This window comes from Salvia hispanica, chromosome 2, assembly GCF_029641045.1.
Source record: "Salvia hispanica isolate PSC_SH4W2 chromosome 2, Shi_PSC_v1, whole genome shotgun sequence".
Classification (NCBI taxonomy): domain Eukaryota; kingdom Viridiplantae; phylum Streptophyta; class Magnoliopsida; order Lamiales; family Lamiaceae; genus Salvia; species Salvia hispanica.
Genome location: NC_142693.1, coordinates 57914321 through 57930202, shown reverse-complemented (window position 1 = coordinate 57930202; position 15882 = coordinate 57914321). Strand labels below are relative to the sequence as shown.

The following is a 15882-nucleotide window of genomic DNA, read 5'->3' as shown; positions in this document are numbered from 1 at the left end:
TCGGAAAATAAAAAATAAAAAATAGTATAGTATTTAAATAACCGTCTAAAAAAATAATACTACAATTTAAGTAACACTATCTTTTGTGAGCTGCGATAGTTGATTCCTACGAGTATCCATATTTTGAAAACGAACCAAAATTCGTTCATTAGAAACAGTAGTGAACATTTTTCTCTCGTTGTATACCACCATGATATCATTTAACCAATCATCTCCCATCCTATTTCGCAACTCTGACTTCACAAACTTCATTGCAGAAAACACTCGTTCAACAGATGCAGTCGCTACAGGCAAAAGTAAGACCAATTTAATCAACCGATAAACTAGTGGAAAGAATCCATCTTTCATCATTTCAACAATTTTCTTTGAAAGAGTCCCTAAATCTTTAACATCAGAGAAACGTGTATCTCGTCTTGCATCAATCAAAAAGGATTTAAGTTGATGAGGTAAAATCGTCATCTCTGTGGACGAAAAGTCCTTTGGATAAAGGGTGGCAAGATGAACAAGTTTATCGACATTGAAATTTGAGAATTGATTTCTTGGATCAAGACATGCCATACAATTCAACAAGTCTGTACTAGACTCGGAAAAACGATTCCTCATTTCTTGAATAATGGAGTCAACAACCTAATTATAAACAAAAAATGATTGAGTTACTAGTCAATTCAAGTGTCAGTAAATAAGAAAATGAAATTTTAAATTACCTGACAAAAAATCTCAACACGATAATAATGGTAGTTTGTGACAACTGTGCCATCTCTCTTCATGCGTATTCGTCTGGGGACAATGTCATCCATATTAGTAACATCAATCTCATTTACTCGACAAAAATCTTCCACTTCTTGCAAAAGATCATCCCATCCAGATTCTCGAAAAGTTTGCAGCTCTTCTTTCAAACCCGCTATCATATTGATGGCATTCAAAATATTTTGCTCTCTATCTTGCAATGCACAAGATAATGGTTCAACCATACACAACAAATGTTTCATCAAAATCATGATAAACACAAAATCATAACTTTCCATCTTTTGAAGCAAACCTTTACACTTCCCACTTTGCTCTGCATCATCTCCATCACTAAATATGCTTTCAAGAACTTTGACTACTGAGGGCCACATAGATACAAGACGAATCACAGTTGTATAATGAGATCCCCATCGAGTATCACCAGGTCTATGCAAAGAAGTTTCTTGGTTTAGACCTTTACCTGAATTGATTTCCCCTTTTTCAATCATTTCAACCATTCTATCATGTTCGTTTTGTCGAAGTTTATCTGCTCTTTTACAAGAAGATCCACATGCTGTAACAATCGGGGTAAGATAGCCAAAAAAATCAGAAACATGTCGATTTGCCTTGCATACTGCCACACATACCAACTGAAGTTGGTGGGCAAAACAATGGACATACCATGCCGATGGATTTTCTTTTAAAATAAGAGCCTTCAATCCATTAAATTCACCCCTCATATTTGAAGCTCCATCATAGCCCTGACCTCTCAATCTTGATAAAGATAATCCCAACTTAGAAAATACAAAATCAATTGCTTCTTTCAAACACCTTGATGTAGTCTCCTTAACATGAACCAAAGATAAAAATCTTTCTATAATCTCCCCATTCTTGTTCACATATCTTATAACAATAGCCATTTGCTCCTTGACTGAGCAATCTCGAGACTCATCAACCATTATGGAAAATAATCCTTCACCAAGTTCACCCAATATTTTAAGTGTGGTTTCAACGGCACAAGCATTAACCATTTCTTTCTGAATTTTTGGAGAAATCATTTGATTATTACCCGGAGCATTTTTTAATACAACTTGACCGACCTCATCATTTCTTAAACTATACCAATGTAATATCTCTAGAAAATTACCCCTATTTATGGAGGTTGAGGCTTCATCATCTCCTCTAAAAGCCAAACCTTGATTCAAAAGAAAACGAATAACATCAAGAGTTGCAGTCAAACGAATTCGATATTCCTTCTCTTGTCTTGTACTAGCTTTACGAACAACATAAGATACACTTTGCCTTTGATTCACAAAGTTTTCATATTCAATTCTAGATTTGTTGTGTGAACTAGTAGCTGACCCAATATGAGCTCTAAATCTTTCGTTGGCTTTTTTCCAATTAGAGAAACCACTACTAACAAAGGTTTCATCTCCGGGTGCCGAATATCCACGTTTGAAGAGAAAACACCAAAAGCAATACGCAGCATCTTCTGACGTACTATATTCAAGCCAAACATAATCTTTATACCAAACATCTCTGAAACCCCTATAATCTTTTCCATATTTTTTTCTAGGAAAATCAAGACCTTTTGGTTGACAAGGACCTTTAGCCACATATTCTCTACGAATACGATCTCGAATGTTTACATCAAATGTATCAATCGGCCTTCGTGATCCGGGATCGGCATCGATTTCTTTTTCATCGATTTCTACTTCGTCTGGATTCCTATCAACTACCACATTATTTTCAGAATATTGTGGTTCTTGTTCAGCTTCAACATTAGCTTCTTGTTCAACTTCAACATTAGCACTAGAAGAATCAATAGAATTTCGAGTTCTTTTTTTAAAATACTTTTCCATTTACCTACAAATCCACAATTTAGAATACACAATTATTATAACTATAAATATAATAAAATTATGAAATCAGAAATTAAAACATAAAGAAAAAAATAGTCTACTTCCCTATTATGCAATTTCAGTTCGTGAAATACATATTAAAAGCTACTGTAATATAGTACTAAGATTAAGGATTATAAATTATAGTACACACCATCAATGACAATCATGACTATTTGACTAATGTCTAGTAAAATACAAATTTCAATTACCTAGACAATATTGAACAAGAAAATATAATAGTTTAATTTTATTTACCTACCACCTATCGATTCTCTCTCAAATAGTGAAATAGGATTGCAGAACAGCAGAAAGGGTCGCCAAAAAGCTTTGGAAGCGCAGGTGCCGAAATTCAGTTTTGAATTACAGAAGGGGGGAGCCGGAGAGGAGATCAACTGGAAGAGAAAGTGGTGAGCCAGAGATTAAATAGAGTAAAGATTCCCTCTCCTCTAAGTTCTAGGTAAGGAAATTTCCTCTAAATTCTAGGAAAGTTAAGGTAAGGAAATTTCCTCTAAATTCTAGGAAAAGAAATTGGAGAAAGATATGGAAATTGTTTCCTTTTGTGTTGATTTGGGCTAAACTTCTCCAATTATTGCCTTGTGCGTATTGATTTGGGCAAAGACCATCCGTCCATCCCTCTCCTTACTCCTCTAAGTTCTTGCCTTCTTGGGGCGGGGTCGGGGTCGGAGGTATCATTCGTGGGGTCGACGGCATGTTGAAAGTTCGAAGGTAGTATAAATTTTGGGTATTATGGGATCGACGGTGGGGTCGGCCGACCCCGCGCGACCCCACCTCCGTCCGTCATTGTTCATGATTCCAGCAAGAACTGCACCCCCAAGATACACCATATGCTTTCTTCGTGGTGGATCCTCTATCCGCAGCCTTAGTTTCTATGCCCAACAATAAATATACTAATACCATTTAATTTGGAGTATTTTTTAGATAAAAAGGAGCAAAAGCAACTAGTATAATATAGCTGGCTCGACTTGGTTATGGTGAAAGTCTTGTGACACATGCTTGAGGATGAGAAACTATCCTTTTTTAGATTTTACAGTAATAAGAAGCAGATCTAGGACATTAGTGTGGTAAAAATAAATTAGCATCTCACTAATGCAAATAGGACATTAGAGTACATTGACACTGAGCCTAAGAATTCTCAAAAGATCGAATCGGGTCTTATTTGCAAACAACAACCTCGTTTATTATGCTGCACATCGGGACCTGATGAAATTAAGTTGTTCTAATTGATAAGAAAGAACTAAAGGTTATATATGGGTCAAGTTCAGTCCTTGTTCAACGGAAAAGGTCACCAGCTTAGAAGCAGAATTAGTATTAATTTACCTTCAATCCGTCCTTATTTCCCTTTAACACCGAATCCAGATAACGCTCCGATAATTCTTTCTCCAAGCTGGTAATAACATGACATAAATAAGCAAATTAAAAGAAGTTTCATGAGAATTGAAGAAAAAACACAGTCCTAATATAAAATATTCACCAGGAACCAACAAGATTCTGCACTAACTTTAACTATTATAATGAGCATAGTATGTATGAAAAACCTAAAAACTAACAGCAAAGATGATATTTTGATGCAGTCAGATTAATTAGTAAATGATAGTATGTAAAGCTATACAGATAAATAATTTATCATAAAAACTCCTTCATCACATTAAATTTTTTGAAGAGGCGATTGATGCATTAAGTACCACATCACATGGTATCACAGGGTTGGCATTTGATAAGGCTAGTTTCATGCATTGGTTTTGGGTGATATTATATGCTTTTTGGGGAGATAATGCACAAATTTTGAGCTTAAGTGTGCAGAAATCTGCTGGACCCAGGAGTTTGTGCTAATTGACCTGGCAGATGCAAAATAGTTGATTTTGGAGTAAAATACCAGAAGTCATCGCTCGGACCTAAGAGAATCAGGAAGTTGACGACAAGAGTAGAAATGGAGCAAAAGCGCAGAAAAAGTCATCTACTTGGTCAAGGAGACAGAATGGCGGAATGGAGCTGAAGCGCAGAAAAAGTCATTTACCTGGTCAAGGAGACAGAATGGCGTGCTGACATGAAGATCCTCAATTATTGCAAGGGTAAAATGGTCAAATACCGACAAGAAGTTTCCTTAGGGTTGAAGTTAAAGCCACTCTATAAATAGAAGCTTTCCACAATGAAGAGGCAGCGCTTAACGCTATCGTAGTTTAGGTAGGAAGCTCTCATAGGCGCTTAACGCCACCGCTCTCTTAGTTTAGTTAGATAGTTTGCTGCTTTCTTAGCTTAGTTCAATGGTTTCATCGGAGGAATTGACGACTTCACCGTTGGATCTCGACTCATTTCTAGTTTTATGAAGCTTTGGTGTTTATTTTCATGTTGATGATATTTTTACTTATGTTTCTTGGATGCTTTTCGCAATTGGTAACTTAGATGTTTAGATCCATGTTGTTTACATGATTTCCAGTAGTTTAGAGGTTGGGATTTAGTTGTTCACGTGCTCGATTTCTGAGATCCGATAGTTTAGGTGATGCATGCAAGGTAATCTTTGTTCATTTCGTTTTCTCCTTGACCCATTAGCGTAGATCTGGTAATTCTAGCTTGAATTTCGCATTTACGTCTTGTTTTGAAGCATGATCAGTTTTATTTCGTCAATGGTGTTGAAGCTCTGTTCTATGCTCTGTTTTTACTTGGTTGTTTGGAGAAGATGAAGTAGGAGTTAGTTAGAGAATCAGATCTGCTTTTTGCTTTTGCTTTTAACAGCTTTCTGCCAGCCCCAGCCTGTTTAGGAAAAATGGTCCCCACTTTACTTTTACACTTTGTCTGCCTATTTTGGGAAAGTTTAAGTAGGGATGTCAATCGGGCCAGCCCTATTCAGGCTTCGGGTTTATCGGATGCGGGCTTATTGGGCTGAGATTTTATCGGTCTCTAAATTTTCAGCCCTAACCCTAAACCTTCGGGTTTCGGGCTAGCCCAGCGGGCTAATCAAATTTAAAGCAAATAATTAACTATAACACTAATTTAAATTTTGAGAATTCTATATCTATATTTTTATAATAAATCATTATATTATATTATATATATATATATGTAGGGTCTTGTTAGGTTGAGATTTATCAACCTAATTGAGAATTGAGATGCAATCTCAGCCACTCATCCAGAATATTTGTGAAATGTCAACAGCATGTAGTTTATGTCAACAGAGGGGCATAATTGTAATTTTATTATTATTTTTTTTTATTTTTTTTCGTTTTTTTATTATATATTTTTTTTTCCAACTACATATACAATTCATGTCAACTACACATCAAATGTCAACAACTTTATTCAATAAATACTATTTGACATGAATTGTGCATATAGTTGACATTATATTGTGTAGTTAACATGAATTGTATATGTAGTTGACATGGATTGTACACATAGTTGACATTATATGTGTGTAGTTGACATGGATTGTACACATAGTTGACATTATATGTGTGTAGTTGACATGGATTGTACACATAGTTGACATTATATGTGTGTAGTTGACATGAATTGTATATGCAGTTGAAAAATAAAAATTTAAAAATTTAAAAAAAATTTAAAAAATTAAAAAAAAATTAAAATAAATTAAAAAATTAAATTAAAATAAAATAAAAAAAATAAAAAAAAAATAAAAAAATATAAAAAATAAATTAAAATTAATAAAAAATTAAAATTAAAAATTTAAAAATATTTATTGAATAAAATATACCATGATATTACCATCCTAAAATGAGTGGCTGATATTGCATCTCATTTCTCAATTAGCATAAAAAATCTCAATTGATCACAACCCTATTATATATATATATATATATATATATATGCAACATAAAAATATAATTAGCATAAATTAATCACTAATCAAGTAATAATATAGAATCAATTCATCACATATATTTAGCACAAAACTATAACGTAATTAATAATTATACATTAACTAAAATGTCCAAAATATCATGAAGATGCAGTCGGTAACATATGTTTAGTAATAAAGTAATTACTGACATATATTAAACAAAAAAATGTTAGAATTTATTGACTATTTAAATTTTTTTTTCTGTCTAAATAGCATAAAGTTATTATTGACTATTTAAATTCCTTTTATGTCTAAATAGCATAAAGCTGAAATAATGCCTAACAAAATAATGTATATAAGCCATCTCATGATTCCCATATTAATTTTGTTCTCCAGTAAGAGATAGCTAAAAAATATAAGATACTCCCATATTATATTCACATACACATAAATCATAATGTAAATGCTATATAAGCCATCTCATGATTCTCATTTGCAGTAACTAAAAACCAAATACATATATACATACACAGATACATCCATTATCCATATACACATTATATTACGTAAATAAATTGATAGTACATCTTATTCTTAGTGACATATTACTCACATGATGTTGACAAACATAGCACATAAAGTAATTTTTTAATTTTAAACAAATGTATACACTGATACACATATAGAATGATATGACTACTGAGCTAAATGCATAACAAATAGAAAAAGAGAGGGGAAGAGAATAATGAATAATGTGTGAAAGTGAAACAATAGAAACGGTGATTTAAATACTAATCAATTGGAAGTGGAAGAGTCAGAAGATCATTAAAACTCACACATTTAATTTTTAGAATTTTTATGCATAGCCCGATGGGCTGACCCGGCAGCCCAGCCCGCCTAGCCCGGCAGACCGATAGGGCTAGCCCGATTAGCCCGATTTCCTATCGGTTTATAGATTTTCGGCCCTAACCCTGTAAATTTACCGGTCTATTCGGGCTAGCCTATCGGGTTCGGGCTAAATTGACATCCCTAAGTTTAAGCATGTTCCTTCAGTTATAGGTGTTCTAGTAAGTTTCACTCCAGTTTACAAGTTACAAGTGTCTGTACTTTTTCTATCCCCTAGGTCAGGTAGATAGAGTCGAGTTTAATTCCGCCAGGTCAAGTGGATTTAATTTAACTCAATGAATGCGTGGCAGCAGCCGACCCCTGTTCCGATTGTGTCGTAGAAACGATCTCGAGTAGGTCCATGGTCCATGTGGTTCGACCCCGCTCTTGCCGCTTATACTTAGTAATATTTGTTGCATTAGAGGGAAAATTATAAATCTTATTGAAAGGAGGGACACATGCTCATGACACACGTGCAAAAACCCCGATCTTCAGCATCGCTTGGAACCTTTCCAAGCCACAGACTTTTATGAGATTGAGGAAAAGCCTAGCTGTTATTATAATAAAGATAAGAAAGCATGATATTCTCTCCACATCTCAGACCAATAGTCTACACCAATGAACCCACACAATAGGTTGTCCTCAACAAAATTAAGTTGATGGACTTTCTCAAGAATATACACTAGTATATTATGAATCGATCATGTTTCTCGTTTTCTCGTTAAAAGTGAAGAGAGGGATATGATATATTACCGACTAGGTAATCCAGGATACATTGTGCTTCCACCGCTGAGGACAATGTGCTGGTAGAGCTGCAAAAAGAAAAGGATTCTAGAGCATCATAAACTGCAGAATGCATCACATGGACGCTTTGCAGTTTAAAAAAATATGAGTACCATCATCCTATTGTCAATATCCATTTTCTGGATGCAACGAAATACCATGTCAACCATTCCATCTCCTTCGACATCTATTAGCTCCTGTATGAATTACAACAACAGATTATATGATATGCATAACAGTCAAGAAGCGTGGATCACAAAAATACTCATAACATAATTGACAATCATCCTATACACACACACGAAAGATTTCTAAGAAAAGGAATAATTAGGGACGTGAATAAAAGATTAGGCTTCCAATATCATTTTATCCTACTCCTACCACCACATAATGGACGTCAAAATTAGAAAGCAGGCAACTAGGCTCTGGATTAGAAAATTTAAGCTAATCATAATGCAACTGGTTAAGAAATGGCAGATGTCTGCAAGTGGATGAGATGAGTCCTTCTCTAACATCATGTTTCATCATAATTAATAATCCAGAAGATTGATATAGAACTCAATAATGTTCACTCCATAGCTTTAATATGGCACAAACATACTTACGGGAGAGAATAGAGCCTCGGGTGCTTGAAACCGCTCATTCCCAACTTTAATGACTCTTCCATCTGGGAGCTAATTGTTATAGGTATATCAACACAAACACTGCAGATTATCCTATAAGTTTGGTAAATGACAAGATCTAGCAAAAACAACTTACAGTATAATTTTTTACAAGGATGGTAGTATCAAGTCCCAACTGATACTCCCTTTTGTAATCGTAACTGCAGCAAAATAGGCAACTTTTAAAACCTGTATATCCAGTCACAGGTCATTGAAAGAAGTAAAGGCATGTTCACCTTATATAACAAAGCTTCTCTTTGATATTCCTTACTGTCTCAAAGTCAGCATTTCTATTTATTGCATACCTTCACAGATAAAAGGCATTCTATTAATGAGAAAATTCCACATTGCCAAGCCCCATAAACATAATGCAGCAACTGAGTTCTGAAATTTCAAGAACACTTACCCCCTCCTCATGAGCAAATCAAGAAGATATGATGTTATGTGGCGCCCGGCTATGTTCATTCGTTTTGTAAGATGGGGAAATGAGTATCCATCAACAACTGGAACCTGGGATTCAAGTTTCATTAACATTTTCAGAGTATAACATAATCAGTTAAATGCACATGAATCTAGATCATGACATGACTAAACAAATTCTGACTTGATCTGGCACACCAAACTAGAGACCAACTTACAATGCATAATTATCTTTGCAATTTATTCTGAATGTACGACACATCAAGCGTCCTCTATCAACTCCAAAGCATTTCACAGGGACAACATTAAATAATGCTTACCACATGAGTAACTCCATCGCCAGAGTCAATTACAAGTCCCGTAAGCAAACCTTAGTCAGGTCAAGAAAGCATTAGAAGCACATCACTTTTATATCCAAAAGGAAATCTTAATTTGAGACAAAAGTTTTGACATCAAATTCATAAAACGATCCCATCAAAAAGGGAGTACATTAGTTAATCACTTCTAGACAAGATTTATAATAGCCTTGATTCAGCAGTAAAACTAGAAGCTTCTGCTTCAAACATCTAAAAAATCAAGTATTCTTCTAAGCACCTTGAGTGTACAACGTTAAAACAGCTTGTATTTGGATGAAAACACCTTGAAATTGGTATTTCTCAAGCATAATCTCAACCTGAAATAAAGAAATGTGGAAACTAGATCAGTCAATATTGAACATTAAGAAGCAAATCTAAGCATATCATTTTAAGGTGTTGGCTCACCATCTTTTCACGGTTTTTAGATGGATTCAGAGGCGGATCGGTAAGCAAGATTTTACATTCCTTGGGATCTACCTATAAACAGATAACAGTAGAAGAAATTAGATATCATCTTAAACGAGATCGCACGTACTTAAACTAAAAAACCAACCTTTAGTTCGCTAGAAAATACATGATCCCACACATGTCCCATGTCATCCCAATTTTGAACGATTCCGTTGTTTACCGGATAAGATATGTCCAATTGGTGTCTCCACTTTAAACAAGCATCACCCACAAGAGTGTCCTAGGAACAAAAAGATTCGAAAATCCAACTGAGTCGACAATAAGTAGGCGCAGCACGACAAGATTTGGCATCAGAATCATGATAGGACTTAAAAGTAGGCATCTGAACCATAACATTGAGATTGTGAGGAGTAGGAAATGATTAATGATCCAGTTATTTCGCTTCAAAACTCCAGTGACCCTTGTGGTACCAATCAAAATTTACTAATGGGAATGGCCAACCTTTCCTTTGGCCCTAGTCGTACTTTGCCAGCTTGTTTGAATTAATGGTATACATACATGTATCGATCCACCTTTATCCACATTGACCGTGAGTCTCGTCCCACAGATAAAGAACTGAATACAATATTTATTTCGTGAACCTATATGGAGCAAACTAGATAATTTCTCTTTCTAGAAGATACTGAATAGCCCACCATGTCCCTGACCGTCTAGGAATCGATTTCAATTAATAATAGATGTTAAATGCAACTTACACATGCGTTCATGTGCGAAATTTAATCTGAAAATAGGACAAACACTAAAAGTAGATGCATTAAAAGAGCAACAAGCTGACCGTGATCTCTTGTTCCATTAAAGATTCTTCATAACGAAGCATTGGCCTTCCAACAACACAGGGAAACACAGACGTTGGGAAGTTCTCACCCGCAAATCCACACTTCACATACTGCAATAAATTCATACAAAACCTATGACATGAGCATCGGTAATGACCAAAAGCGTAACTGCAAAATTGATGCAATTCACACTGAAATTACCCTAAAAGCACAATAAAAGTCTATAATTAACACTAACAGGATAGATCAACATCCAATATCAGCTAGACATGCAGCATCGATCGGGGGAAGCGATCAAGCGACAATAATAAAATCAAAGATCGATAAACGGAAATGTGCAGGTGGTTGAAGATGAGGGAAATTACACCGGTGCCGTTGTCGCAAACGACGACGTTCCGGCTGTCCATGGCTAAAAAGTATCAGCTGATTTAACCGACGTTTGTTTCTTTGAAACCGAGCAACCTCCACTCATGATTCATTTAATCACACAATTCAAAAATGTATTGAACAAATACCTCTAAAATTTTTTACCTAACATCTTTTGTTATTTGTATGATTCTAAATCAATCCTGTAAATTTGTCATAAGTAACCCTTTAAAAATAATCTTTTCTTAAAGAAAGAACAAATAAATCATTATACGTTTCTTAAATAATCAATTGTAAAAGTTAAACACATAACTAACACTATTGTTTAAAAAACGTACTACATAATTTCCATCTAAATCATGGAATATGGGATAATTTAAAAAATATAAAAATTATAATATAATTAGCCTTTATTTAAAGTTTCATCGGACATTAACCAATTTTATTTTTTTTGCCACTTACCCAATTATATTAATATCGATTGTTAACAATTTTGTAAAATATTTGGGCTCAATTTTGGTTTTGGGCCTAATTTTGGGCTATAAATAATTATCGTTGATTAAGTAATAAAATCTCAAGCCCCTTCGTCGCCGCATTACAAGTGGAATTTAGGGTTTTGCTCACTCTTTCATTCCAGCAGCTGAAGAAAATGGTAAAAATCGATTATATGTCGTCGTGATCTTCTCACCTCCTCCGTTCAATATCTAATTATGTTCAATTTCAGGCTCCAAAGAAGGGTGTGAAGCCGGTCGCTGCCAAGAAAAAGGTGGAGAAAGTTGTAAACCCACTCTTCGAGAAGAGGCCGAAGCAGTTTGGTATCGTGGCGCCCTCCCGCCTAAGAAGGACCTTCACAGGTTCGTGAGATGATCTTGGAGCAGCGCTTGAAGGTGCCGCCGCCGATTCATCAATTCTCCAAAACGCTAGACAAAAATTTGGGTATTGCCCCTTTCTAATTTTGTGTTTTAAGCTATTTTTCAGTTCTATATTTGTTTTATCTAGGATTGGAGACTATTCGTTTGATTGAGTTTTTGTTTACTATAGAGAATGCTTTTTCTTTTTTCTGGTATGCCATATATCTCATTTAGTAATGTCTATCTATAATGCTTTGTTGAGAAGCTGTTGCCTGTTTTGTGAGGTTTCTAGTCCCACATTATCAAAAAAACATTTAATAGGCTGTGTGTTTTTAGTACAGAGTTGAAATCTGGTTTGTCTCTGTATGTCCGTAAAAGTTTTTGACAAGAAACTGTTATTCCATAGCAATGTAAAAGTAGTTTATCTTATGCTTTTATTACTCTAGACTAACATTATATATTGATTATAATACTTGATTTAGCAACCAACCTCTTCAAGATGCTTCTCAAGTACAGACCTGAGGACAGAGCACAAAAGAAAGACAGGCTTTTGAAGAGAGCTCAAGCTGAGGCTGAGGGCAAAACCCACTGAGACCAAGAAGTCAATTGTGGTCAAGAAGTCAATTGTGGTCAAGTATGGTCTGAACCATGTGACTTACCTGATTGAGCAGGTTTTGCTCTCTTCCTGTTCCCATTTGTTGTGTTTGTTTGACTGAAGCTGTGTTTTTTTTTCACTGATTTGTGTATTCTTCATGTACAGAATAAGGCTCAGTTGGTTGTGATTGCTCATGATGTCGATCCCATTGAGTTGGTTGTTTGGCTCCCTGCTTTGTGCAGGAAGATGGAGATCCCATACTGCATTGTCAAGGGCAAAGCTAGATTGGGAAGCGTAAGATGTTGCACCTCACCTGCGTAATTTGGATTTCATCTTCATTACTTTTAGCTTGATTTGATGCTTGTTTTGTTCTGCACAGATCGTCCACAAGAAAACTGCCTCAGTGCTTGACCTCAGTAAAGAACGAGGACAAGATGGAATTCAGCAAAATCCTTGAGGCTATCAAGGTATTTAGACCAACATCATTATGGTCTTTCAGTTTCGATGTTTAATGACAGATCTAACCCTATTTGCTGTTGTTACAGGCCAACTTCAACGACAAATACGATGAGACCAGGAAGAAGTGGGGAGGTGGTGTCATGGGATCAAAGTCACAGGCCAAGACCAAGGCTAAGGAGAGGGTTCTTGCCAAGGAGGCTGCCCAGAGGATGACCAAAGTAGTTCCTGTGCCTTTTTTTGCCAATTAGTTTATAGTGTCAGAACATATATTTCTTACATGTCATTGTTTCACTAAACATTAGACATGAATTTTGTTTTTGTTACTATGCTACTTTTTTACTTATGATGGCAGTACCTATTCCAATAGACTATTTATATGGCATCCACAATGTAGCTGCCCTTCATTACTTTTCTTTTTCAATATTTTTTTCTTAACTATGCGTTTTATTTATCTTGGGACGGTGTTAGTGTGGTGCTCGATGTATTCATCCAATTCTAGAGTGGCGAATGAATGTGGAAGAAAGAATAGATGCTCTAGGCTTATAAACACAACAGCTTTAACAAACACCACAGATTAAAATTTGATGTGCTCAACATTTATTAGTTTCGAGTTGAATAACACTCATTCATATACATTTATTTATTTATTTATTATAGATATAAAATTATCGTAGAAATATTACTTAGTTAAAAGAATCGAAATTGTCTTGAACTCGACTGATCTGATGTGTTATTCTGGAACCTGAAATTTAAGGGTTCAATTTGAAAAGAAAACACAAAAACAATTATAACTCGTATAGCCCACACTCAAAAAATTATGGTTTGGGTTGTAGTCATGGAAGTATAAAAGTAGGGAATTGTTATGATCACAAGCAAAATGAAGATGAAAGGCGAAAGAAGTTATAGTACTCCTTATGTCCACAATTTAAAGTCTCATTTTGACATTTGGGATTTCAATATTTTTCCATTTTAGGTTGGTAGATTCACCATCGACTAACTCATTACACTCACATTAAAATAAATGGATAAAAGTGGGGTTCACATTCCACTAACTCATTTTTTCCATTTTTCTTCATACTGTCAAATTTTTTCTTAAAATCCGTGACAAGTCAAAATAAGACTATAAATGGCTGACGGAGGAAGTAGTTGACAAAAGCAACAGAAATAAAGGAAATAAGATAAAAGAGAAACATTTAACTAACTACGTGACATTTACACTAAAATGTGTTTGAGTTGAATGTAAAATGTTGGACATGTTCTTTGGTTAATATCACAAAACAAACCGCATCTTCTTCTCCTCAATTTATTTTCAGCAAATTTGCATTTTTCTTGTACAAAATTTATTCTCCTTTATAGTATGTTGTATCTGCTGCTTCTTGTGCTTTACACCTTCCATCCATAAGAGTATGTACTTTGGGTTGAGCATATATTCTAATGCACAATTGGTAAAGTATAAGAGAGATCAAAAGAAAAGGTAATCAAAGTATTGTTAGTGAAAAATGAGTCTCACCTTAATAGGGTGAAAAGGGCTTCCAAAATTAGAAAGTGCATACTCTCGTCGGACAAAGGTAGCATAATTTTCTTCTATTCCCAAATTTTACTAATCCACAAAATTGCTACTTCTCTATTCCTTTCTACTTCACCAATCTTGGTGGGGTTAGAGGTGAAGTTTCAGATTACGTAGCTTTCCGGTGGAACTCATCGACCAACAGTTGGGTCGGCCAACCGCACCTGGGTCCATAATTAGCAGCGGGTGATCAAGCGTTTTTAATGTTTCATCTAAAAACTTTTAGGTGAACAGAATTCTTCTTTTCTCATTTTATATAAATGATATTTATAGAGATTTGATTAGCAATATTTTCAAATACAATTGAATTTTAAATTTATTTTATACTTCCTTCGTTCCAGGGTAGTTGAGTCATATTTTTTTTTCGATTGTCCCAAGGTAGTTGAGTTTTTTTTTTTTTTTTTTTTTGCAAAAATTCTATCTCCTCTCATTATTGTACTCTCTCTTTATATCTCTTACATTAACTTTATATCTGCCAGGTCCGGTAACAACAACTCCTGGGTCCGGCAGATTTACTTCGCACCTAAACTCAATAACGCACATTAGCGCCCCAAATGCACAGAATTTTAACCCTAAACCGATGCATGAAACGAGCCTTATCAACCACTACCCAATATATCAGGATTATTGGGTTGCGAAAAACCCACACCATTTGATAAGTCAAAGTAGTGCATAATCAATACCGTATGCTCAATACTAACATATGTAGATTAAGAAATAATATTTTATCAAAACCTAGTCTTTCAGTAGATAGCAAAAAGACACATCTTGCTGTTAGATCTGTTCAGTGTTATACCACACCAATGCCATCTTATTTCAGTAAGGCCTAGAAATATGCGGGCTGACATTGCAGCCTTTCACGATAGGTAGTCTAAGCCTATCTAGGTTGTGAAATTCTTCTTTTTCTTTTGCAAAGCATTGCATAGATCTGACCATGTTACCTTAAAGTGGACGACGCCCACAACCGGTCTACTAAGCAAAAGACTTAGACTTTGTTTACTTCTTATGCATTTAAATGTTTATAAAACATCTTATAAATGCACAAGCAAACACAATGTAATAATATACTGATTCTATTCGTGCGAAACTGCTCGAATAATACTGATTCGGGTTAAAAGTGGATTATAGAGTTTTACATATACAAGCAAGATTCTATTCGAGCGAAACTTGCTCGAAACATGCTTTTCAGTATACCAAACCTAACAATCTCCCACTTATACTCAAAACATGCTTTCGAGTATACCACTGCC

At 35.0% G+C, this 15882-nt stretch overlaps 3 protein-coding genes and 1 pseudogene across 4 annotated transcripts; 1 reads left to right on the top strand and 3 right to left on the bottom strand.

Annotated features, from left to right (window-relative positions):
- Positions 1-66: 66 nt before the first annotated feature.
- On the bottom strand, positions 67-1646 carry LOC125198330 (uncharacterized). The gene is made up of 2 exons (XM_048096700.2): positions 705-1646; positions 67-627 (listed from the first exon to the last, which is right to left on the bottom strand). Exons 1-2 carry the CDS (start codon positions 1644-1646, stop codon positions 67-69), a joined length of 1503 nt encoding a protein of 500 aa, XP_047952657.2.
- A 103-nt stretch (positions 1647-1749) lies between these two features.
- LOC148932757 (uncharacterized) lies at positions 1750-2588 on the bottom strand. The gene is made up of 2 exons (XM_089065217.1): positions 1874-2588; positions 1750-1763 (listed from the first exon to the last, which is right to left on the bottom strand). Exons 1-2 carry the CDS (start codon positions 2586-2588, stop codon positions 1750-1752), a joined length of 729 nt encoding a protein of 242 aa, XP_088921343.1.
- Positions 2589-8956: 6368 nt separating this feature from the next.
- On the bottom strand, positions 8957-11278 carry LOC148932756 (actin-related protein 2-like). Its single transcript, XM_089065216.1, has 9 exons — positions 11160-11278; positions 10794-10904; positions 10104-10238; positions 9956-10027; positions 9789-9867; positions 9515-9564; positions 9181-9284; positions 9011-9079; positions 8957-8963 (listed from the first exon to the last, which is right to left on the bottom strand). The coding sequence occupies exons 1-9, from the start codon at positions 11199-11201 to the stop codon at positions 8957-8959; spliced, it is 669 nt and encodes a 222-aa protein (XP_088921342.1). The 5' UTR covers positions 11202-11278.
- On the top strand, positions 11265-13500 carry LOC125198720 (large ribosomal subunit protein eL8y-like; annotated as a pseudogene). The gene is made up of 6 exons (XR_016135590.1): positions 11265-11294; positions 11885-12096; positions 12494-12682; positions 12772-12900; positions 12986-13073; positions 13152-13500. The product of XR_016135590.1 is annotated as a large ribosomal subunit protein eL8y-like (transcript).
- The last annotated feature ends 2382 nt before the right edge of the window (positions 13501-15882 follow it).